Consider the following 23,724-nt stretch of genomic DNA (forward strand, 5'->3'; position numbering starts at 1 on the left):
GGTACAGTACTGGCTTTTCTCCTGATCATAGGTGAGTACTTCAGAATTCGTTACTCGGCTGATTTTATAGGAATATTTTAAGTTTTCAAAACTTCACACTTAGAAGAATTTTCAAGTCAAACCAGTCAATGTTATCCAATGGCAGATAAGTGAGTTACCGGTTTCCAGGTGAGTACTCGGCTGGTGAAGTTAAGGTTCTGGGCATAGACTCAGGGGTCCCCCAGGGTCAGGTAGGTACAGTTGGTTCACCCTCAGCGGCACAGGGGCAGCCTGGTGAAGTGGTAGTTAGGCCCAATGTTAGCCAATGAGGGGCAGGGGGCCTTCGGTTGGTGGCTCCTGGCTAGCAGGCCACGGCGGCTGTGGGAGCTGGGCTCCTGGTGACTTGCTCAGGGCAAATGGGGAAGAAGGATAGGGCAAAGGTTGCACTGCCAGAGGCACTCAGGCGGCTGGGCGCAGGGTGCTTTTGAACTGTCGGGCACACAATGTTATTCAACGGGAAAGGTAAAAAGGAAACAATGGCTGCAGACTCGGGGACGCTGATTCTTCAGGTTCGACCACCACTTCGAGAGGTAAGTTGGGATCCTGGAGAACAGGTAGGTACCCCAAAGGGAGGCGCAGGGAACCGCAGGGCGCAGGGGTGTCTTTGGGTGTCGGGAAATCTTACCCTCGGTTGGTCGCGGTTGGAGGGGTCCCTGGTTCTGAGGCTGCAGGCTTCGTCTGGTTCGTCGAGGAGGGTCTTTGGGCACTGGACTTTGGGTCCCAGTCGCCGGGGGGACGTCCTCGTGGTCTTGGATCACTCGGGCACAGGCCGGGCTCGGCGGGTGCAGAGTGGGCAGGTCTTGAGCTTCCTGGCTGGCACCAGGTGTTGGATGTTGAAGCAGAGCCTCTGCTTATGGGAGTCCCAGTCTTTAAGAGGGTCAAGGCAGGCAGGTCCTCCGGGTGTCCCAAGGTTGCTGTCTGCAGGATTCGCCGGGATTAAGCAGGAGCAGGTTCCAGGATCGACAGGCCGGTAGAGTTGGGTCCAAGTCAGTGGGTGTCGTCCTGTTGTGAGCAGCTGCATGGCGGGTCTTCTTCTTGATCTTCTTTTCTTATCGGGATCTGAGGAAGGAAGGTTCAGGAACCCCTAAATACTGAATTTTGGGGTATTACAGGTAAGGCAAGGGCAGGGACCAATAGGTCCCTGTCCTGGGGTGGGTACACCCCCAGCCTGCTCCTCTCCGGTGGGAGGGGGCAGGAACCTAGCTGTGATTGGGCAGGGCTCCCCATCTTCAAGACGGCCGGAGCTCGGGGTCGTGCTTCACCTAGCCTCCCCCACCTGAAGGGTGGGGTTGACACAGGCTGGCACACCCCCCTTCCTGACGTAGGGTTTCCCGCCAGTCTTCCCGCCAGAGTGGGGGTCAGAACTGGTCGGGGGCAGTTGCTGGGTACAGCAAATGATCTGGTGAAGCTCACAGAGGTGGCATGCCTTTGAAGCTTCCCCCTGCCCATCCTGGGGGAGGAGACCTAGCACCTCGCCCAGGATGTGCATTTTTGCAGGCCCAGGAGAGCAAAGGGCTCTCCACCTATGGGTCCAGCAACATGCCTGCTGTGTGGCAGCCTGGGCAGCCAATCAGTCCAGACGTGGATTGTAGGTTAGGTTTCAGGGGGCATCTCTAAGATGCCCTCTGGTGCATTTTACATTAAACCTCACACTGTCATCAGTGCAGGTTTAATGTGCTGAGCAGTTTGATACCAAACTTCACAGTCTTCAGTGAAGCCATCATGGTGCTGTGGAGTTCGTAATGACAACCTCCCTGCACCATATACTCTTAAATGGCAGCACTGCTCTTACAGTGCCCAGGAATGGCCCTGGGTACTGTAGGGGCACGGGGCTCATGCACCTGTGCCCACACCACTGGCATAGGGCCCCCAGCTAGAGGGGTGACTGATGTATGCCAGGGCAATGGGGTTTGTGGGCATGGCACACAGGGATGTGTGCCATGTCGACTCTCTGTTTAGTTCTGTACTTAGACACTCAGCCTGCAAAGGCAGGGTGTGGGTGTCAAGGTACAGGGCCCGTAAGGGTGGCACAATAGGAGCTGCAGCCCTTAGGGGTCTTCTCTGGTCACCATGCCCTTGAGTACCTAGGGTACCATTTACTAGGGGCTGATAGGTGGCCAGAGATGCCAATTAGGTTTTGTTTCAACACAGCTTTAGGGAAGGAACACAGGCCCTAGGTACCTGTTTGGCAGGAGGCCAGGGCACACTCAGTCAAAGCTCATCAGCAGTTCAGCAAAAAATGCAGGCATACCAATGCAAGAAACATGGCACTTTCTCACAAATAGGCACTCTTCAAGTTTGGGGTGGCGGGAGTTTCAATGCCCATCATGCAGGGAGGTAGGGTGGGCAGGGTGTATTATAGGGGTTGGGAGACCTGTTTATTTAGTTTACATTGCTGTTTAATTGAGATATAGGTGGGACAGAAACATCACCCGTGTACTTACATTCAGGGGTGGGGGAGTTCTTGTACCAATATTTGCTCTATTCAATCAGGATATGGGAGTAGCGCCCCAACTCACATAGGTACATCATGTCGAATCGTGCTGTGAGGAGATCACTTCGCATTATCACATAGAAAGTAAATGGGTTGGGGAACAAACTGAAGTGAAGGGTAGTCCTCCAATATCTTAAGAGGCAAGCCCCAGACATCGCTCCGTTGCAGGAAACGCATCTAAATCGCCAACTCGTGTAAGGAACTCAATCGTTGGGGTTACAACTAGTGGTGCACGTGGGCTTCACCTCTAGTTCAAGAGGGACCGGCATTCTTATCCATAAACAATGCCCATTCATAATACACGGCAAACAGATTGACAACCAGGGTAGATTCACCGTGATCGCTGGGATGTGGGAGGGGAAACCCCCTAACGTGCTCTAGGGTAGAGGGGCTGTGGGGGGTTGGGGAGGAATGGGGATAGAGACGCTTTGAGGTTGGGGAGGAATGTCCACAAAGCACTCACACACTGGTAGAAATGGGTTTACTTGTGTCGAAGAGGGACACAGCAAGATACTGGAGAGCCTACGAGATACCGCCACTAATCAAGAAGACCACAGGAATTGATGTTTGTGCTAGACCGGAATAATTCATCTATAAGGCCAGAATCTGTCGATAAAAGTAGTTGAGGATATGGGATCAGTGGATTAAAAAAAGGTCTTTGGTTCAGACTGATCTGACTTCTGCTAAACAACTTTAGCTACTACTACGCATTCAACTGTATTTGCAAATTCTCACTCACAACTGATGTGGTTCAATATGCAAGTGTATGTTTTAGGTATGCACCTGTTGTAAATCAGTAAAACGTTATGATAAAAATAATAAAGACTGCTACATTGCCAAGCATTTAAATTAATAATGTTTACTACTATTTGTAATGTTACAAGGGACACATAACCAGAAGAAGAGCATTTATTAAAGAAAGCGTAACCATGAACGATCCAAATCTGAATGAATTGCATTTATCTGTGCCCTGTGTCTACAAAGACTTTACTAAACCTGAGACGCAGTTACATTAAATGACACTAAAACCAAAGAAAAGCAAGTTTATGCCTTTATTCAGGAAATTCACACAAAGGGTATTTCTTCAGTCAGGTGGAAGTATAAAGAGGTACTCACTTCTTTTTCTCATCTTCTGTGGGTTTCTGCAAACCACCATAAAGCTCATCAATGTATATCTGATAAAGGCACTGCTCTTCTGAGACTGTTAACAAAAAAGAGAATGTAAATTAATAGACTATTTCTGTGCGTCAAAAGCCAAAATGTTGTACAAAAACATTACTTAAAAGCATTATAAGTGGTCAAATATTTTTAAACGTGCCAGCAACAATACAGGAAAGTACCACCTGTCATTAAATCCAATAGGGGTTGTTAACATGGGCTGATTCCAACAAGAAAATATTTAATTTTCCGTCACAAAAAAGAGGAATATTCTTTGCCCTAAAATAATTCGAGTGAATATAAAAAGAAAAGGGTTTGGAACTATTTTCCAACAATTTAGAGTCAATAAAGCAACCCTCAGTGACTCCACAATCCTGTTTCCAGGAGCCGCAATAATTAAGTGACCTAACTGCCATCTGTAATGAATGTTAGGATGCAGGATATTTTATGAGATTCTTGAAGGCACACTATCAGTTTTCTCTCCTATGCTTTACAGTCCAGCCTGTTAGCTAAGAATGTCACATAGTCTCTTTCCTTTCTTTTAAAAAAAATGTTTCTAAAAGATTCTCTATAGTAATTACTTTTTCAGTGACGCATTGTTAGAAGATTGGATTCTTTAAAAAAAAAATGGATATTAAATAAAATGTGGCCATTTTGTTAGCCTTTTTTTAGGCTGCAAAGACATATGTAGTATACTGCTGTAAAAGGTTATATATAGATATATGTGTAGTTTATGTATATTGTTTTAGGAAGCCATGGAAGTATACAAGTTTTCCACTGGCCTAATTCTTGCCTTTATGGCTTTGAAAGAGAAACCTATGCAATTGACTAGGGCAATCAACATAACATAACATGAGCAATCTCTATCGGTCTGATTCAATACTGTGGCAACCATTAGAGAAGGTAGCTGGCACATTCATCAACTGCATGGTTTCGTGGTTAGCTCAAGTGCTAACAGATTAGCTAAAGTAAGAACTGTTGAAAGTATATTCATCCTATATTTCTTTTTTAGTTCTAAAAATGCAATCACAGCTTTACCGCACTGTGAATACAAAAATCCATAAAGAGCTGTAATAAAATTATCTTAATGAACTTCCATAGGAAATACAGTTAGGCGAATGGAGAGAAAAAGTTAACAGCAAGAAACAGATTAACTAACTAACAAAAACAAGATAAGAACAATCTATTGCTACTAAATATATCAAGGTAAGTTAAAGTAGCATACTTTTACACTTATTAAACTTGAAAGACAAATTTGAAATCCTACCCTTTGTGGTAAGGCTGAAGTTGGTCACTATGGAGTTAACTGGCAGGTTACTACTGATTTTGGGAGTAAATATCAATCGGCAAAACAGAATACTTTACTAACATTGATGAGAAGTATATTTGAGAACTCATTGAGCTCTCTAATACAGTAGCCATAATTTCTAGGTGTAGGGAAGTTTCCCTTTTTGACATGGTCACTCCCACCTTTTGCCCGCAAATTGATGCAATTTTGACAGAAGTGCACTGCATTCCTGCTATCTAGGTTCCCAGTGCCAGATTGATTTCTTTCCCTAAAACTGTACAAGTGTTGCCCCAGTTGACAATACTTTCAGCACCCCTGTAAATCCTTAGTAAATGGCACCCCAGGTACCTAGGGCAGGGAGCCTAAAGAGGGTCCCTAAGGGCGGCAGCATGTATTGTGCCACACTAAGAGACCCCTTACCACAATCATGCAAACTGCCATTGCAGGCTGTGTGACATGGTGCACAGAAAAGTGAAGACTGCATGGAACACATCCTGTGTGCCATGCCAACAGACACTGCATTTAATATAAATAAGTCACCTCTACAGCAGGCCTTACAGCCCAGAGGCAGGGTGCATTGCATTACACGTGAAAACATATCTGCATGAGCAGATATGTCTCTGTGATGTCCATGTCGATTCCTGGACACTGCCAGTGAACAGAGAAGCCATCTTGAGTATATGTACTGGCACTGGTGATTAAGAGATCCCCAGCAATATGATGGCTTCACTGAAACTACAGATGTCTGGTATCAAACATCTCATGTTAATAAGTCCATAATGATTCCAGTGATGGATTTATTAAAACATGCACCCAGAGGGCACCTTGAGTTGCCCCCTGAAAACGTACTGATCCCTAGTGTACTTGCTGACGGATGTAGACCAGCCTACTACAACAGACAGCTTCTGACTCTCTGCAGGTGAGAGCCCACGCTCTTCGAGGGCAGAAACAATACCTGTTCTGGCTGGAGGTGTTGTAGCCCTCTCCAAGCAGGATGGATAAGTAATCAGCATATCAAGGCTGGAGGTTTCAAAGGCCTCTTTCGTCTTTGATATGCGACCCAGGCTTCCCCCAGACAAGAGAAATACCACCCCCTGCCCAGGATCCATTTGGCAACCGAAAAGGTAGGAAAATTATCTAGTAGAGAGGAGTATTCCTGATCAGGCTAGCTCCACCCCGAGGGTGGGCTACCTGATTGTAGGAATCGCGTTCTTTATGTGATATATCAAAAAGCTGATATACTGTGTAAAGAGTCCAGAACTTTCCTTATGAGCAGACAGAGGCTTGCTCTAGCAATCCCAAGGTGCTCTATTAGGGGTTAGTGTGTTTTAGCAGCCTTAAGCTTAACCGAGAGGAGTGCAAGACATCTGCAAACACACACACACAGCAGTTAAATTCCACACCCGACTCAAGTAGGAGATCCAAACCAATTTAAAATATAGCAAGTATCTTTTAATAGGTTTAGGCATCAGAAGAAAATCGTTCAGGTAAGTATGTTATCAAATATGAATTCTTCTCAGATCAAAAAGTTGACAGTTTAATTTCTGTAAGCTGCAATGTTACCCTATGGGAGGAAAAGTCAATGCAACATTCGGCGTCACAGTGTGCTCATTCTGCTCCCGTCTACATTTGTTTTCTTTCATTTTCAAGAGATAGGGTCTACGTCCTCCCAGCGAATCAGGATTGACTAGTCTCTTATAATGCAGCTATTTAGGTGTATCTGGGCTGTTGCTTTCCAGATGTGCTCTCATTTAACACCTTCATACCCAATCCAAGCCTCTCTTTAAACGTAAATTAGGTGAAAAAGGTTTAATGGATTTACACCAAACTGTAAACAGAATAATTAGAGCAAAGTTTTAACTTTTTCCAATTTTGGTTTAATTCCATTCACACATTTTTTTTTGCACGGCAACTGAAGTTTTCTATGAAAATGAATATGGTAAATCAATATTTTGTGACCCCCTTTTTTCTTGGCCCCTGTTTGGCAGATTGGCTTGATACTTTGCAGGGAGGAGCGAAGGTGGATGAATTTTTGTTTGCCAAACAGCAGCTAAGTAATTAGTGAAACTAAAATGTTCTTCCTATGGAAACTCTGACCATACTAGAACTACACAGTGGCAACCTGCATTGCGTAATCTTTATATTATATATCCTTTCATTAGAAAATCTAAATTAAAAGCTTTTTCAGCCTGAAAGAACACTATGAGGTCCAAATTTTCATTTTCTTTCAAATAGGAAATAAAACGTACTTTTAAACAATAATCTAATCAACATAAAGACAGGGCCCAAGATATTCTTTCACAAATCTTTTTTTAAATGAAATCAAGAAATAAGTAGGACAACGTAGACAGAAATGCTGCAGAACCTATAGAATTAAAAAAAAATAGCACTGCTCCTTTAAAGGATTACCGTTTTCAAGAACCCCATTATCCTCTGGCAGTATCAGTAGGCAAGTTTGCTTTTATAGAGAACGTTAGATTCTGGGTATAATGAGAGAGATTCCTTGTTGATTCAACCAGTGAGATGGGAGGGTTGCTTATAACTTTAACGAGGAAACCCTGTAGGAGAACTAGATTACCTAAGTAACTTTTACTCTCCTCCATGGGATACTCAAATAGTTATAAGAACACAATAGCAATGACAATCCCAAACAAGAAGTGGATGAATGAAGAAGTGATAATGTTGTCTATCGAAACAGGTCATAAGCAACCCTGGCCTACCTGGATCTGAGCCATAAAGTCTGATTCAAGACTGTGTCTTGCAAAGGTATGGACAGACCTCCAGTTGGCAGCTTTGCATACATCTTAGATGGGGACACATCTCAGAAAAGCCTTTATAGCGCTTTTGTCCCTTGTAAAATGATCTTTGGGACTGTTCTAAAGAGTTTTACTTTGTTACCAAAGGGCACATAGAACACAAGACACTATTCTCCTAGAAATCGATTTACTGGTGTAGGGAAGTGCCCCTTTGTCATGGTCACCTTCATTTTTTGCCACTAGTAATGATGTTTTTCAACTGATGTGCACTGGGACCCTACTAACAAGGCCAGAGTGGCAGTGTTCTTTCCCTAAAACAAGGTAAAATGTTCAAATTGTCACACAATTGACACACACGTTGGCACCACTATAAGTCCCTAGTAAGTGGTACCCCTGGTACCTAGGTCATGGGTACCACAGGGAGTCCCTAAGGGCTGCAGCATGCATTATGCCCCCCATACAAACTACATGCAGCCTGCGTGTCATGGTACAAACCGTGAGCATGAATGAAAACACGACATGGCACACTCATGTCCCATGCCAAAGTCACTGCATGTAATATATATGTTAGCCCTACAGCAGGCTTTGTAGCCCTAAGGCAGGGTGCATTATATTACATGGAGAGCGTATCTGCAGGAGCAGATATGCCCCTGTGCTGTCTAGTCCAATTGCTAGACAGTGCAAGTGAACAGGGAAGCCATCTTGATTGCATGTACTTTGCACTGATCGTTTCGAGTTTGCTATCTACACGAAAGCTGCATTGAAAAATATGGTGTTTGGTATCAAAAAAGACATGCCTGCATTAAACATGTACTGTTATCAGTACAAGATTTATTATGACATTCATACAGAGGGCACATTAGCAGTGCCCCTGAGAAACCTACCACTATTTGGTGTTCTGGCTCACTGGTTTCATCCAGTCTGCCACCACAGATGTGTTTCTGATCCCCTGCAGGTGAGAGCCACTATCTGAGGCCAGAAACAAGGCCTGCTCCAGAGGAAGTTTTTCACACCTCCTTCAGCAGGTTGGCTAAAGATTTAGCATATCAAGGCCAGGTGGCATCAAAGCCCCTTATGTCTTTGATATGCAACCCTGGCTTCCCCTAGACCTAGGAGCTACAACCCTCTGCCCGGAGGTACATTTGGCACCGGGACAGGTGGGAAGTTAGCTATGCAAGGAGGCGTGTTACACCACCAGGTTAGTCACACCCCTAAGGTGGTCTGCCAGATGAGCTTCACGAAAGAAGGATTACACTATCTTGCTTTTGCTGGAATTAGGAACTCTGGGACAAGGTTATGCCCACTCCCCACAGGAAATGGTCATATAGGGAGGTGTAGTGACCCCAAGGGTAAGTAGCACATTGGCTACTGCACCAGACTCCCATAGTGCTCCTAAATTCAGTATTTAGGTGACCCTGACACACGGAACACAGATTCACCTGACTAAAGAAGGACAAAGAATAGTCGAATAACTTAAGATGCATGGACTGAGGATTTGGCAAACCTTGCCGGCCTGCTCCTGTCTCTAAAAATGCACAGACATGACTCGTCCTCCAGCTATGCATCCTCCAAAAACCTCGGAGGGCTGCCAGCACTTCGCCAACCCGCCAGCATCTCCCTTGAAGTTGAGGACCTACTTCCCTAGAGCCACCGACCACAATGCCAAGTTCACTGATCTGCTGCTGACCACCTGGTCCACCTACACAGCAGATGCACAGGAGGAGGTCACTGTGCTCCAGGAGGTCAGATCCGTCTCCTCACCAAGTTTGGAGATGCCAGGACCCCCAGGAGCCACCCTGCACCAATAACCGGGGTGATGGACCCCATGCAGCAGCCAGGACTTGCTCAGTGTCCTGTCTAGACACCAACACCGCCTGGACTGACATGGGACATCAGCAACCGGGGAGGCCATCAGCGAGAGTGGTCCCACTGTCCTGTTGTGTCCCCATCTCCAGGTCGACCCCAAAAGTGAGAGCCTCCAATGCAAGCAACGCGTCGGACAAAACACCTCATCACCCGAGCCCCACAGCCCGAGTCTTAGCCTACAACCAGTGCACCCTTGTCTCAGAGACTTTTCAAGCATCAAGCCACCCTTTGGGTTCCAACACATTAGTTCCCCAAGTCCCCATTTGCAGCATTTTTCTGTTACAGGATTTCTCCATAGGCTACAGTGGCAGCGCTCAAGGCTACACTTGCAACCAGCACCTCTGCACAAGGATAGACCAGGACAGGTAAACCAAAACTGCTGGTGGATCTAAGGACTGTGACCCCTACTTGCCTTAATTCCAGACGAACAACCCTGTAACTCGGCTGCAAGTACCCCTATGTAGTGTAAGTTTCTCACATAGGATAACATTAAGGCACATGCCTAAAATCTGATAGCGATTTTCAGAAACAGAGAAAATACAGCTAACTCGAAAAGTACTTACCTAAACTCAGATATTTCTGTCGAAACTAATATAAAAATCAATTTAATTTTTCTAAATTTGTGTCGGATTTTCTTATTGAGTGTGTGTCTCATTCATTGGCTTTGAGTGTGTGTCTCATTCATTGACTTTGTGTATGTAACAAATGCCTAACACTCCCCTATGATAGGCCTACGGTTGCTCGACCACACTACCACTAACAGAGTACCTTGGGATGGCTAGAGCAAGCCCCTATACACTAATAAGGGATACCTGGACTCTCTGCACAGTGCACCTCATTTTGGTACGCTATATAGAAAGCCAGCTTCCTACAATTGGAAACAGCTAATTTCATTGTAATGGTCCCATTGTCCAAAAATAAATGATCATACTGCCGAAGATATTTAGTTTTTTCGAAACAGAATTACAACACCTTTTTTATATCCAAAGTCTAAAGGGCTCACTCTGCTGATGAAGATGTATTTTGAAAAAATATGGCAATGAAATAGACTGACTTTATTTCTATGAAACACAGAACAGGGTCCCTGGATGCACAAGGCACGAATCTCACCAACTCCGTATACAGACGTCATAACTATCAGAAGCACAGCCAACCAAGTTAGATGTTGCAACAATAACTTAAGTATTGTATCAAAAGAGTCTCCTTTATTTTACAGAGTACTATGTAAAGTTCCCAAGTTGGTTTCAGGATATCTAACAAGGTAAAAAACATTTTATGTTATGTTATGAGGTTTTATAGTGCACACAGCTGCCCCAGCAAAGGGGCGTCCTGGCGCGGATAGCAAATGGAAGGGAGGCAGGTGACAGAAAGGAGGCCTAAATTGAAGAAAAAAGGTGGGTCTTAACAGCCTTGCGGAAAGCTAAGTAGTTATCAATTCTACGGATGTGGATAGGATGTGGGTTCCAGAGTTTAGCTGCCAGTAAGCGGAAAGATCGACCACCAGCTCGTGCCCTCCTTACCCGGGGAACAACCGCCAGGTGATGAGCTATCGAGCTGAGTTGGCGAGTAGGGGTGTATGATGAGAGCATATTGGCCAGGACGACTGGAGAGGAGAAATTCAAGATCTTAAATGCAGTGCAGAGAGACTGGAACTCCACTCATCTGGCCACCAACAGCCAATGAAGCCGACGGATAGCGCCAGAGGTGGGGCAGGTTCTAGGCAGACCAAGGAGAGTTCTGGCAGCTGTGTTTTGTACCCTCTGCAGTCTCACAATCTCAGACTGGTTAGCCCCCAGGTAGAGGGAGCTAGCGTAATCCAGTCTTTACAGGACTGAGGCCTGGATAATCACCTGCCTGATGGATGGGTCAAAAAAAGCCAAATATAGGTTTGAGCCCGTAGTATGCTGAAACACATCCCTGCCACCTTCTTAGTTTGGACCTGAAAGCTGAGTCAACCCAAAATCCTAGATTTCTTGCCACCTGTTTGGGGGCGGGTGCACAACCCAGAGTAGCAGCCGGCCACCAGTGTTCGCTCCACAGCTCAGGATCTTTCCCTACCAGCAAGACCTCAGACTTGCTGGCAATGAGCTGCAGGCAGTTGGCAGTCATCCACCCCGCAACAGCAGTAAGATCGCTCCGAAACGTATGAGCCTCCCGCTCAAAGTCATCGGAGAGTGCAACAACCAACTGCGTATCATCTGCATATGATACTATTGTGAGCCCTCTACTCCTGGCCACCGCTGCTAGTGGTTGGACATACAAGTTGAAAAGTGTTGGGCTCAGAGCAGACCCCTTTGGCACACCCTGTTTGATGGTATGGACCGTGGCGGTAAAAAGGGGGGGGGGGGGCACTACCTGGAAGGTCCTCTCAGAAAGAAAAGAGGCAAACCAGGCCAATGAAGGGCCCACAATGCCTACCTCCTCCAGCCTTTGCAGTAAGAGCTGGTGAGAGGCTGTGTCGAACGCGGCACTGAGATTGAACAAAATCAGTGCCGACAAACGACTCTCATCCAGTGCAGCCCTCAGATGTTCAGTCACCGCTCGAAGAGCCGATTTCGTGCTGTGGCCCGGGCTAAAGCCGTTCAGCGAGGGATCAATTATGTCATTCTCTTCCAAGAAGCCTATCAGGATGGAGACCTATGTAGGCCTCAGAGATCTTAGAAGCCCCTGGCAGGAGAGAAATAGGAAGAAAGTTTTCTGGTTTGGCTGAGTCGAGGGAAGGTTTGTTCAGCAAGGGGACAACCCTCGCCTGCTTCGAAGTCCTGGGAACAACTGCCATAGACAGGGACATGTTGATCACCTGGCCCAGGGGTGTAAGAAGCACAGGTAGCAGTTTTAAAAATTGGTCAGGCTTCATAGGATTAGCAGGAGAGCCGGATTTGATCTTGCTGCTTAGTGAGTGCAGCACATCCTCGGAAATCGACAGGAAGGTGGCAAACGTGTGAGTGGGGTGGGGTCTCCCAACGGGCTGGGGCCCTTATCCATTGGAGGAAAGGTTTTATAGATGTTTTCCACCTTGTTGACAAAGAAGGTGGCAAGAGCCTCACACTGCTCGTTTGACGAGATAGAGGGCGCTGTAGATGCCCCAGCTGATTTAAGATCTTTGAGTATGGACAAAATACTCTTAGTGGGGTTACTGCTGCTCCTAATCTCGCCTGCATAATAGGCTGCACGCCCTTTCTGGATAGCCCGATGGTATTTCTTAGTGGCCTCCTGGTAGCACCCTTTCAGAGTAGGGTAATAATCTTGTCTCCACGTGCGCTCCAACTTCTTACAGGCTTTACGCAAGGTAGAGAGCCTGTCATAATACCAAAGACTAGATTTGGTGTTACTACACTTGGACCGTTTAACAGGAATAAGTGTGTCCAGAGGGTGGAGGATCCAGTCCACCATCGCTCTGTCAACAGCATCTGGATCATCCGGCAGGCTGGGTGTATTCATAGAGAGAAGAGCTTGGAACTGGTCAAAGTTTAACTTATGCCAGGGGTGTTTAAGAGCGAATTTCTGGGGCACTCTTTGAGGGGGCTCGACCCCCGAGAGTGTCATGGGGATCAGGTAATGATCAGACCAGCACATTGGGATGGGGGTAGTGACTGCGAGAGAAGGGAGGTTAGAAAAGACTGAATCTAGCAGATGACCAGCCTAGTGTATAGGGCCTTGAACCAGCTGAAACAACTCACAAGCCGCTAAGCCAGCAGAGAAATTGCCCACTTCTGAGTCAAGGGGGTTGTCAAGATGCAGATTCAAGTCACCAATGACACTGAAATTGGCAGATCTCATAGCCAGGGAACTAACTGCGTCAATAAGCACAGTCCTGAACTCATTCGAATGTCCGGCTGGACGATAAATCAGTAGGTACAACTGGCGTTAAAAGAGATCCCGAAGCGTGCGCACTAGCAGCCTATCAGGGGAACTTTAACAAAAGTGCAGGCAAAGCAAGATTTCAAAATAACAGCGCTACATCTCCCTCTAGCTTCTCTATTGAGAGTCACAATGCTAAAACCCAGGGAGGAGTGCCAGGCCTGGCTCAGCCACCATGTCTTCTGACAGCCATGTCTCATTCAGAAAAAGGACATTAGAAAATTCCTCATATAGCAAGTCGTAGACATGTAGTCTAGGAAATCTTTCATCATGGGCATGCTTAAGAAACGTTTGTGACGAACATTTTTGTATAGGCAGTAAAAGTTGCAAGATTAACCTTAAGTGAAAAAAAGTGCAATCCAGATCTTGTCAAGTGGAAACAGTAGGGAAGTACTACCTCTTGTCATCTGAATGGATCAAAGCTGTTTTGAATACACCAGAGGAAGAGATCTCTTCATTTTATAAGAGTATGATATGTGATTTGAATGACGTTTAGTGTCCTTCAAAATGCACAGTCTCTTGGGACAGATTTAGATAACCATATCATAGTTCAACAGCCAGGCCGCTAAGTTCAACAGTAGAAGGTTGAGAGGCAGGATTGGCCTCTCAAATTGGTGAAGGAAATCAGGTCTGTTTGGCAGCCCTCTTTGAGGCTTTTCCCACGGGTGCAGAAGGTCAGTAAACCACCACTGACGTGCTCACTCCAAAGCAATGAAGACAATCCTGGCTCTGCTGTAGGTCTAAATGATTATGGCTGATGTTCTCAGGTGTACCAGGAAAAAAGCTTAAAGAAACATCCATGACCAAGTTATCAATAGGAGATTCTCTATCATTGGGGGATAGTATCTGGCGGTGAAGTTTGCTATTTTTTTGATTTTCTACATCTGCTAAGAGGTCTCATTGAGGAAAACCCCATCATGAGATATATATGGCAGAACTACGTCGTGAAGAATCAACTCATGATTTTCTTGAATGATATTCTGAATAAGATGGCTTCTGCATACTGCACAGCTGGAGGATGCACTGCAATGATCTAGAGGTTTCTCCCTATGAGCCTGTTCCAGATTGCTTGACTTTCAAATGATAGAAGTCTGGAACTGGTCTTTCTACGTTTGATTAAATATTAGACTGTTGCTATATTATCCGTTAAATAAGGAGAGAGTTTGTTCAGAATACTAGGAGGAATTACTTTAGGTCCAGATAGAATGCCCACTTCTCTAAATGAATAATGTTGTACAGTACCTATTTTTTTGGACCAAATCCCTGGAACCTAGGGGTGATCCATGTGTAAGCTCCAGCTAAAGGGAGAGACTTATCTCACAAACGTCTGTGATGGGATATCTAGGTGAAATAGAACTAACAGAATATGTGATCAGTACATTCATAGGAATGGTTGGATAGAAGCCCCAGATAGAATGATTCAGTGATCACAGTTGCCCAAAATTCAGTGATCACAGTTGCCCACGAACCCGCACCACTAATCCTCCGAAACATTTCGAAAGAGTCCTCCTGTGAAGTCTGGCATTAAGAAACTAAGAAAACGCAGGAAGCAACTGACTCCAGTAGTGAGGTGATATTTTTCACTATGTTGCATCAAGTAGAATCTTTTTTTGTTTTGTTTTGTATTCTTATGCTAAACTTTATTTTATTTTTTATTTATTTAGCTTTGTTAGCTTTAAGCTTTTTTGAAAACTATTTTTCTGAACTGTTTTTATTGCACTCTTCAATTCTTCAAATTTGTTAAGAGGCTTGGTGGTATTATTTAAGTGATGACTCAATGCATGAGACAAGATCAATTCGTTCATTTCTCCAGAACATTTTCTTTTTCTTTACATTTGTTGCATATGTGCAGAACATCTGCAATCTCTGCTTTTCTTCTTCATCCACAGCTTCCAGTTGAACTCCAGAGTACTCATGTGGGTGCATAGTTGATAGGTGTTTAATCACTCCACTTGGAAGTACGACAAGAGATAACCGGCCTTGACTGGAGAACCTAGCGCTAGATATGTGCAATTTGCTGTCCCGACATTTTGGATGCACCAGAAACTTGCCTCTCTCAGTGTCTGGGTAAAAAGTGGAATGGTGCACTCCAAAGTGTGAGCTCGTGTTCTGTAGGCTACTAACTAATTTTTCAAAAATGTAGAGTGTGCACCCATCAGATGGCTCTTAATTTGTTATTTGATGTTTGAGGATTCGCAGATCAACCAATGGACACAGTATTATGAAAGGGCATCTCTTCACAGGTTCACAAACCATCCACGAACACATAGATGGGACTTTCTGCAAACCATGTATTTATTTTTTAAATCTTCGATTTGTATGAAATAATTTGAAATAGAGTTCATCCAAGTTGATCTAAAGAGCCACAGATGCAGTGTTACATTTCAATATTTCCATATTTTACGCTTTCTGGAATTCTTAGTACCTGAAAATGAATGAGTCAATCTGGGTGAGCCAGATACACCAATACCTATTTCCAAGGATCCAGGGAAGATTCATGAATCCTTTTGAACCATTGTAGAGGTTGTATTGGTAACTGAGAATTTATTGTTCCACATTCATAAAGCTCTTGACCCTCTTACAGAGATCTTTGTACTCTTTACCATTTGAAAGCTCTGCAGCAAAAGAAACTATATAAATACAATAGGACACATTAACTGTATCATTTTCTTCTCTTTAACACTGCATACAAGAATTAAGGGCAACTTACTGCCAGCAAAGTCATTCTGCACCAAGCCCCTATATCGTTCATAGTTGCACTTTCTTTCATCAGACTCCTGTTCTGAAGATCTGCAAGAAAAGAAAGCAATGACCATCAATACATGGAGGAATGCTTTCATTACGGAAACATGAAATATACCATATGATTAACCCACTGACAATTAAACGTTTGTCTTTTCTCAAACCCTGAGACCCAGTTCAAATGGTTCCACGGCAAACTAAGGTAACCATACTCTCACTGTGACAGTTGGAGCCATATACCAGTAGAGCCTTGGGGCATCTACACTACTGAACTCCATGTTGCATTACCAATAGTCTTCTTTAACCCCAGTCTTGGGTGGTAATGTTGACAGGAAATTCAGAACATAAAACACAATTCTCAATATCGCATATTAATGGCCACTCAGTCCCTTACTTAGCATTTAAAAAAAAAAAGACATAGATTTACACAATAAAATGAAGAGCAGCAAACAAAATCAAAACTCTCTAGCCACTTCCCAGCGTGCACAAGTGCTCACATTTCTATAACGTTAAGTCTATATGTTATTTTAGTTGTGCTCACGAATACTGGGTCTGTGATGGCAAACAGTTTCTGGGCCCAACACTGAAAAACACAAGGAGCAAGCTCAGCTCTCATCAAATACAGTTCAGAAGCCATCTGGGACAGTTCCCACTTGCTGAAGCGAAAGGTACCAGCGGATCTGGAGACTGCAATACAATGTGCAGAAGTCACAAAATAGTTGGTCTGTGAAGGTATCCTGTGCTGGGAACAGGCACAGATGATGGGAGTCCTTCATCTTGGGGTAAAAAGGCTAATGGAGGTGCCCTGCCACTGGAATCCCTGCACTTTTGTAAACATTACTTAAAAAGCTCACAGTGCAGGGCACAGGTAGATATTTTCCACACCAGGTGAGCCCACAGACCCAGGGACACAAACTTGAGGGAAGGGGACAAATGCAGTATTTTAGACGGGTTTCAAATGTGGATTTCTGTGCAGCCACTCATGTGGGACATGGCGATTTAAAAAAAGAAAACGGCTCATCTTGATATCTTTCAGACTTCTTACAATCAGGAGATGAGACAGAGGAAGTCTGAGTTCTAATGGAGGTAACTAGTAACACACAGGTTTCTCTAGTGCAATGGCAGGGCCAGGGATAAGGAGACTCATTACACAGTGCTGCAGGCAACAGCCCTTCCCCGAGCCCTGGGAAATGCGGACAGCTGATGGTGATTTTTTCCCCCCTGCACCGACGCTGGGCAACAGTTTCCTTAGAACGGCTTCGAAAGGTTCTGTATTTTCTGGAGGTTCAAATTTCAGTCTTTTAAACTGGGATACAGACAGGAGGCCAGACAAATCTAAGTAATAGATGTTATGTTTTCCTATGACCACAACCTCCATTTTGGATAGGTTTAGGCATAAGAAACTTTCATCCAGATGAATATGTGCAAGAGACCACCTGATATCGTAGAACGGTGTTCCAAGTTCTTTCTAAGTCACATGTGGATCTGAGTGTTATCTGCGCATGTTTGAAAATGTAGGGATCCGAAACTGTCTCAGTATTGAAGGAGTAGAGAAAGGGAAAACCCGTAGAAGAGGTTTGATTGTTTTAGTGGTGATGCCAATTCCAACATGCAGTCTAAGATCAATTAAAAGGATCACCTCGAAAGAACAGCAGACCATAAGTTCTGGTCAGGTTTCCTTCTTGGCTGGAAACTTAAATGACTGTTGCAGAGGATATTTTGTGCTTTCATGCACTGGCTGAGTTGGTGTATAATGTATGCTTCCAATATTTGGCTAGGCAAAAGAAAGATAGAATGGGAAGGTAGTGACGTTTTACCTTTTTTTCTTTAGTAGTTGGTGTTCTGACCGACTCTTGATGAATCGGTGTCAAGGATGCCTATCCACTTTCAGCATCTTGCTACAAGCAACTTTAGCGATTTGTTGCCAGTGCTAATGAGATTGATAGCAACATAGTTCCAGTCTTAAGTTATCTATATCCCAATGCTACTCCTGCTACCTCTCTCCCAATGTTACTCCTGCTAATTTGTAGCATGTCTACACTGCAAGCGCATCAGTTTGCGCTTACAATTCAATGGTAGCCTTGGATCTGGGTGAGACCATGGTAGCTGGTGCTAAGGACACTATGAACTGTGTCCCCTTTCTGATTGGTTGTATTTCCTGTAAGTAGTACATGATTTCCCTCCTTATATCCAGGGTGTGTAAGGCCCTCTCAGCTTCCTTCTTCCAATGCTGCAAATACCCTGGTACCTGGATGGACTAGTTAATGTGAAAAAAATGTTAAGACGACTTTAAAGAGGAAATGTGGGTTATTTCTCATAACCACCCTGTCCTTGCATATATGTAGGTATGGTTCCCCTGTACTAAGGGCCTGTACCTCACTGATTCTGCATAGTGAGGTATTTAAAATGTTTTAGAGTCTTGTATTTAATGTTAGGAAATTGCTCTTTTGTATAGTCACCCCCATGTTTTGTGACTGATGCTATTGGTTTTTCAACTCCGAGTGAGCTGTGGCCTGCTGATCTGCCCTCCGTGCCAGTGTCCTGACCCTTAAGTGTATCTCGAATCGGCTGTACCCAATTGAAAATGGCTAACTTATCTGTAAGCTTCTGGTATATGGTACCCTGGTACCCAGGGCAGGTAAGCTGGAGGGGTACCCCAGGGCTTGCATCAGTGGCGTGCCACCCTGGAGGTCCCAAAAGTAAAACAAATCCCCCAGTCTGCCACTGCAGAATGACAGAACAGTCCTGCACTTATAGTCCAACTTTGCCATTAAAAGCATCTGTGTAAGTCACCCCACTAGCAGGCCTACAAAGTCCTAGGGCAGCGTGCAACATAGGACGCAGGCAGGACATATACTTTAATATCTCCTGACAGTAAACTTGCAAAAACAATGTTTTTACTGTGAAAAGACTTGATCGCCCAATAGGCGAGTACAGGATTACACGCTGACCCATCAGCTGTGCTAACTCCTGAGCTTTGCGACCAAAGTGGGCACTCCAAGATAGTAAACAATTTGTTACATTAAGCCGGAGTTGTATCTCAAGTCGACATCAATGAAACTTGTTGCAATGTGCAGCTTTTCAGACTGGGGTTTCCAATGTGGATTTCTGTGCAGCCACTCATGTGGGACATGGTGACTTAAAAAAAAAAAAAAACCTCACCTTGAGATCTTTCAGACTTCTTCCAATCAGGAGATGAGACGGAGGAAGTCTGAGTTTTCATGGAGGTAACTAGGGCCAGCAGGCAAACCAGTTTCCCCAGAGGCGTGTAGCCGAGAGTTGGCCACATCCAGGGGAGGCTAGGGAGGTCTGAACACAGAGGGGTTTCGCCTTCTTGGGAGTGGGCAGAATGGTGCATCCAGGGATAGCCAGATGCCACACTCCCCAGGAAGTGGTCACAAAGTGGCTAGGACCAGATCCGCTTTGCACGCGTAAAAGGAAAAAAAGGACCTCGTTGATGTCACATGCGCGGACGACGTCTGGGCAGAGTCGCGTGTTGTCGCCCCCCCCCGGCACGCAGGGATGCTGTGGCACAAAAGTTTCCAGATCCAGTCTCACGCCAGGGGATAATTCTACGTGAAGGAATCTGCGGCTAGTAGTCTCGATCAGATTTACGTGTTTGATTTTCTCCAACTTCTGAAGGCCATAGTGATTGAAAAGTGTGCTCAAGTTTTCAACCTTCCACTGGGTCGCAACTCCTCTCTCCATCTTCCTGCTGGACATCTCAAACCTTATACTCTCTCAGTTTGGAGGGTTTGCCAGTAGACGTGGGATTTTCCCCTCTCTTCCGGTTTGTGAAACAATAACGGTCAGCTCTTGTGTTGTGTGTTGATCCTAATAAACCGAGGTTCTTGCGTCAAGTGCTTATACTTCTGCTGGATCAGGAGATGACCATCTTTGAGGAAGCAGGCTATCGCAAAGCCTACTTCTTCTGGTCAAAGATTCTAGGGGACATAGGGAGGTAAAGGCTCCATTTATGGCTCGGCATGATCATCTGCAGGAGCTTGACTCCATAGGTGTCGCAGCTCGCTTTACCAGTGAGTTGTACGTTGTTAGGACATCAGGCGGCAAAGGTCTCGAGGGATAGGAGTCAACAGCTTCTTCAGGAGAGTTGGCATTGAGCTCCTGCCATGTCTCTTCTTATGTACTATTCCCATCATCTAAGGCAATTTCCACATTGCCTCCTTCCTACATGTAAAAGAATTCCTCTTGCTCCTTGGCGCGTGGCTCCAACATCGAAGCTCTTCCTCCACTACCCCTCAGGGCTCCTGTGGTTTCAAATTGATTCTGAACTTCTTTAAGGACTTGTCAAAGTCCTCCTTCTTTTGCAAGATAGCCAACATTTCTGGCGTCTTTTGCTTTTGACTTCTCTGGCCCGCTGTTGTGCATCGAGGGTCGTCTACTTATTCATTGAATTCAAAGGTTCCTTGCCCTTTGATTCTTTCTCGCTCGACTTCTCTCTATCACTTCTTGATGTCTAAGTGGTCTCAGAGGGTATTTCCTCCCCTGGTGTTATCAGGCCTTTAACCGTGGGGCTCTTATTTTTGCATTTACCACCTTCATATGGCAAATGTTTTAGTGCTGTTTTTTTTCCAGAGATTTCACATCTATCTTTGAAGGCTCGGTTCCCAGGTGTGCACGGTGTTAACTGCTGGCATCTTTTCGCATCTGCCTCTTTTGCCGCATTCAGCCTTTCAAGGTCGATTACCCCTTCCTGCGTGTTGGAGCCTACTCTTTGTGCAAGCGCTGTCTGCTCTAAGTTGTCGTCCTCTTCATCGCCGGATACCCCGATGTCTGAGTGAGATGTGCTTTTGCTGCAACTGCATTGTCGCATATTGTGCCCACCATTGTTTGTCTCTAGCCTTAATGGTTTTCGGCTAAAATTTGGCAGAGACCTTGCAGCCTCTGGAAGGTGCAATCTTTAAGTAGGTACAAAAGGCACACTTTGTGACTGTCCAGTGCAAATTTGTGGTGACACCAGAGAAATAACCCAAAAGGAGTCCCCGAAGGTACCCGAGTGAACATCCTCCGACCGTGTGGTGAAATCCGATACCTCAAAGAAAAGTCTGTACCGATGAAGGTTCACACAATTTTTTGCCTTTTCCTTTGCTGCCTCCATCTCTCCATAGCCCTTTCCTGGATGAACCATTGATGCAATCATTGGAGCGCCTCTATTCTGCTTCCACACCAAACGGCAGAAAAAAGGAATCCGAAGAGGGTGACCACACCATAGAACTTTAGGATTGCATGTCTGACGTCACAATGGGACGGACACACCACAAATGGTTGTCATCAACAATGCCCACAATAAAAGAAAAAAGAAAGAGACATTGCCAGACCAAACCACTATAGAGGAAAAATGCATAGCATGTCAAATCAGAAAAAATGCATGCCCCAAAACCAGGATACATGGTGACTTGTACAAGTTTGTCAGCTGGTATATATGGTAGGAATACCACCTCCGGTTCTACAAACTTACATATCCCAGAGACCTATCTTGAATAATATAAAGTAATAGCAAATAGGCCTGTCTGTAGCAGAGGATGAGCAATGCATTCCGCATTAAAGAAATGCCACCTTAAAGAATAAACTAAGTTGTTGAACTTTAGATAGTGGCTGGCACAACACACTGACTAGACAAAGCAACAGTGTTAAGAAATACAGAAGCCACAAATGTGTAAAAATATATAACTTACATAGTGGTGAGAAGGGGAGGCCTGTACTCTGGGATATAGTCAAGATGAGCTCGCACATCAAACCGGTCTATCATGTTGTTCGTGTCTCCTTGCCATGGCATCCTAAGCAGAACATGATAGGGGTGAGGTCAGATCCAGGTCTACTGCCAGTTATACCAAGAATCAAATAAAGGCAACATTGACTTCAGTGATGTACAACATGGTTTCCTCCAAGTGGGGCTAAGCACCACATTAATGGTGGTAGCTTGAACGATTCATTTATTTTGAGAAAAGACAATCAAAATATTCATCTCATTAAAACAGCAAATGACCACAAAATAAAACTTGTATACATACTATACAGAAACATGTGACAATCAAGTGTAAATAAACTGAAAATTTGTCTTAAGAAAAGCTTTAACAGTCTAAAAGGTAACATGAAAATGCATACTCGTATCAAAAGCAGGATTGCACAAGCCTTAGTTATAGATGTAAATTAGTTTTGATGCCTATAATACTAGAAAAAATCTTGTGGCAACAATGTTTCTCATTGCTATCATTTAATGAGAAGTCATAAATAAAAGGGCCTAATAGCATATCATATGATTCACACAGCAACACTTCATTTGAGAATAAAATTATTTATGTCTGCAGACATTAAACACAAGGGTTCAATCACAACATTCCACACAATGTAATCTGACCACAAGTGCCAAAGCCAAACAATTACAGTAATCCAAACCTAGACAGATGGCTAATGTATGAGTAACAAACAACTCAAAATAATCTATAGATATTCCATATTACAGTAGAAAAACGTCCTTGTTTGGTGGTTACTAGGACATGTTGACGACATTTAGACCCTCTACCTAAGATACAAGGGACTCATCAGTACTAAGGAATGAGGGGACTTCCTAGAAAAGCAAATGTAAAAAAAAGGTAAGTAAGGTGTCTGAAATAATGCGGCTAACAATGATATATGTAAGACAAGGTTTTACATGACAGTCCCTGAAAAATAGGGCTAAAAGTGCCAAGGCATGGGTAGTAGCTAACATGCACACCCAGCTGTGTAAATGAAAAAAGTAATTACTCCCTCAGGCATGGGCCTGTATTGATAAAGATTTATGATACGCGGAATTGAACTGAATTGTAATTGAACCCTTGTGTTTGTTTTCTGCAAAGATAATTTCATTCTCAAGTAAGGTGTTGCAGTGTAAATCATTTGGTATGCTATTATGCTTATGGACTATTTAGTCCCTCTTATTCATGAATTATCTCTTTAAATGATACCAATGAGAATCATTGTTGCCTCAAGATTGTTACTTACGCGAGTTCCCATGGGTCTAAGGGCTGCTCTTGTAGCCTGATTAGAGTGTTTAGAGCAGTAGTTGCACTGCAACAGCTTCTTAAATTGAAGTCTTTACCCTATCCTTATGGTAAGGTTTGTAACGGGCGCTGAGGTGTCCCACTAATATTTGCCAATGATCGAATTTTTCACCACTATGCTGAACTCATATTCAAGGGGGAAAGCCTTTACATAGGGATCAACTATGCTGTGGTCGAGGCAGAAGATGTCAATTCTTTAATGATTATTCATACGAGCTTTAAGAAGAAAACAAGTTATTTACCTGTAACTTTGGTTCTCCAGTATTGGAAACTTTCATAGATTCCCATGCTTGTATCATTCCCCGTCGTCGAAATGGGAGTCCCCGGTATACATAAAATAGCAATAGAAACCATTACCAGAACAGAACCTAGGCCTAGGCCCATTCTTGTTTTGAAACCAATCCACCTCTTTTTGTAAAAGAGACCAAAAAAAAAAAAATGAACACCCAATCAGATTAG

General features: G+C 44.3%; 1 protein-coding gene across 20 annotated transcripts in view; it reads right to left on the bottom strand.

The window, feature by feature from the left end:
- Positions 1–23,724, bottom strand: part of CLASRP (CLK4 associating serine/arginine rich protein) — a 739,455-nt gene that overhangs the window by 571,437 nt on the left and 144,294 nt on the right. For all 20 annotated transcript variants that reach the window (XM_078660953.1, XM_078660959.1, XM_078660947.1 and 17 more), the window contains 3 exons: positions 21,901–22,002; positions 16,173–16,252; positions 3,650–3,734 (listed from right to left, as the gene is read on the bottom strand). In XM_078660953.1, the coding sequence (XP_078517079.1) occupies positions 3,650–3,734; positions 16,173–16,252; positions 21,901–22,002 (267 nt within the window). The remainder of the gene's footprint in view (positions 1–3,649; positions 3,735–16,172; positions 16,253–21,900; positions 22,003–23,724) is intronic.

Source organism: Lissotriton helveticus, chromosome 9, assembly GCF_964261635.1.
Source record: "Lissotriton helveticus chromosome 9, aLisHel1.1, whole genome shotgun sequence".
Taxonomy (NCBI): domain Eukaryota; kingdom Metazoa; phylum Chordata; class Amphibia; order Caudata; family Salamandridae; genus Lissotriton; species Lissotriton helveticus.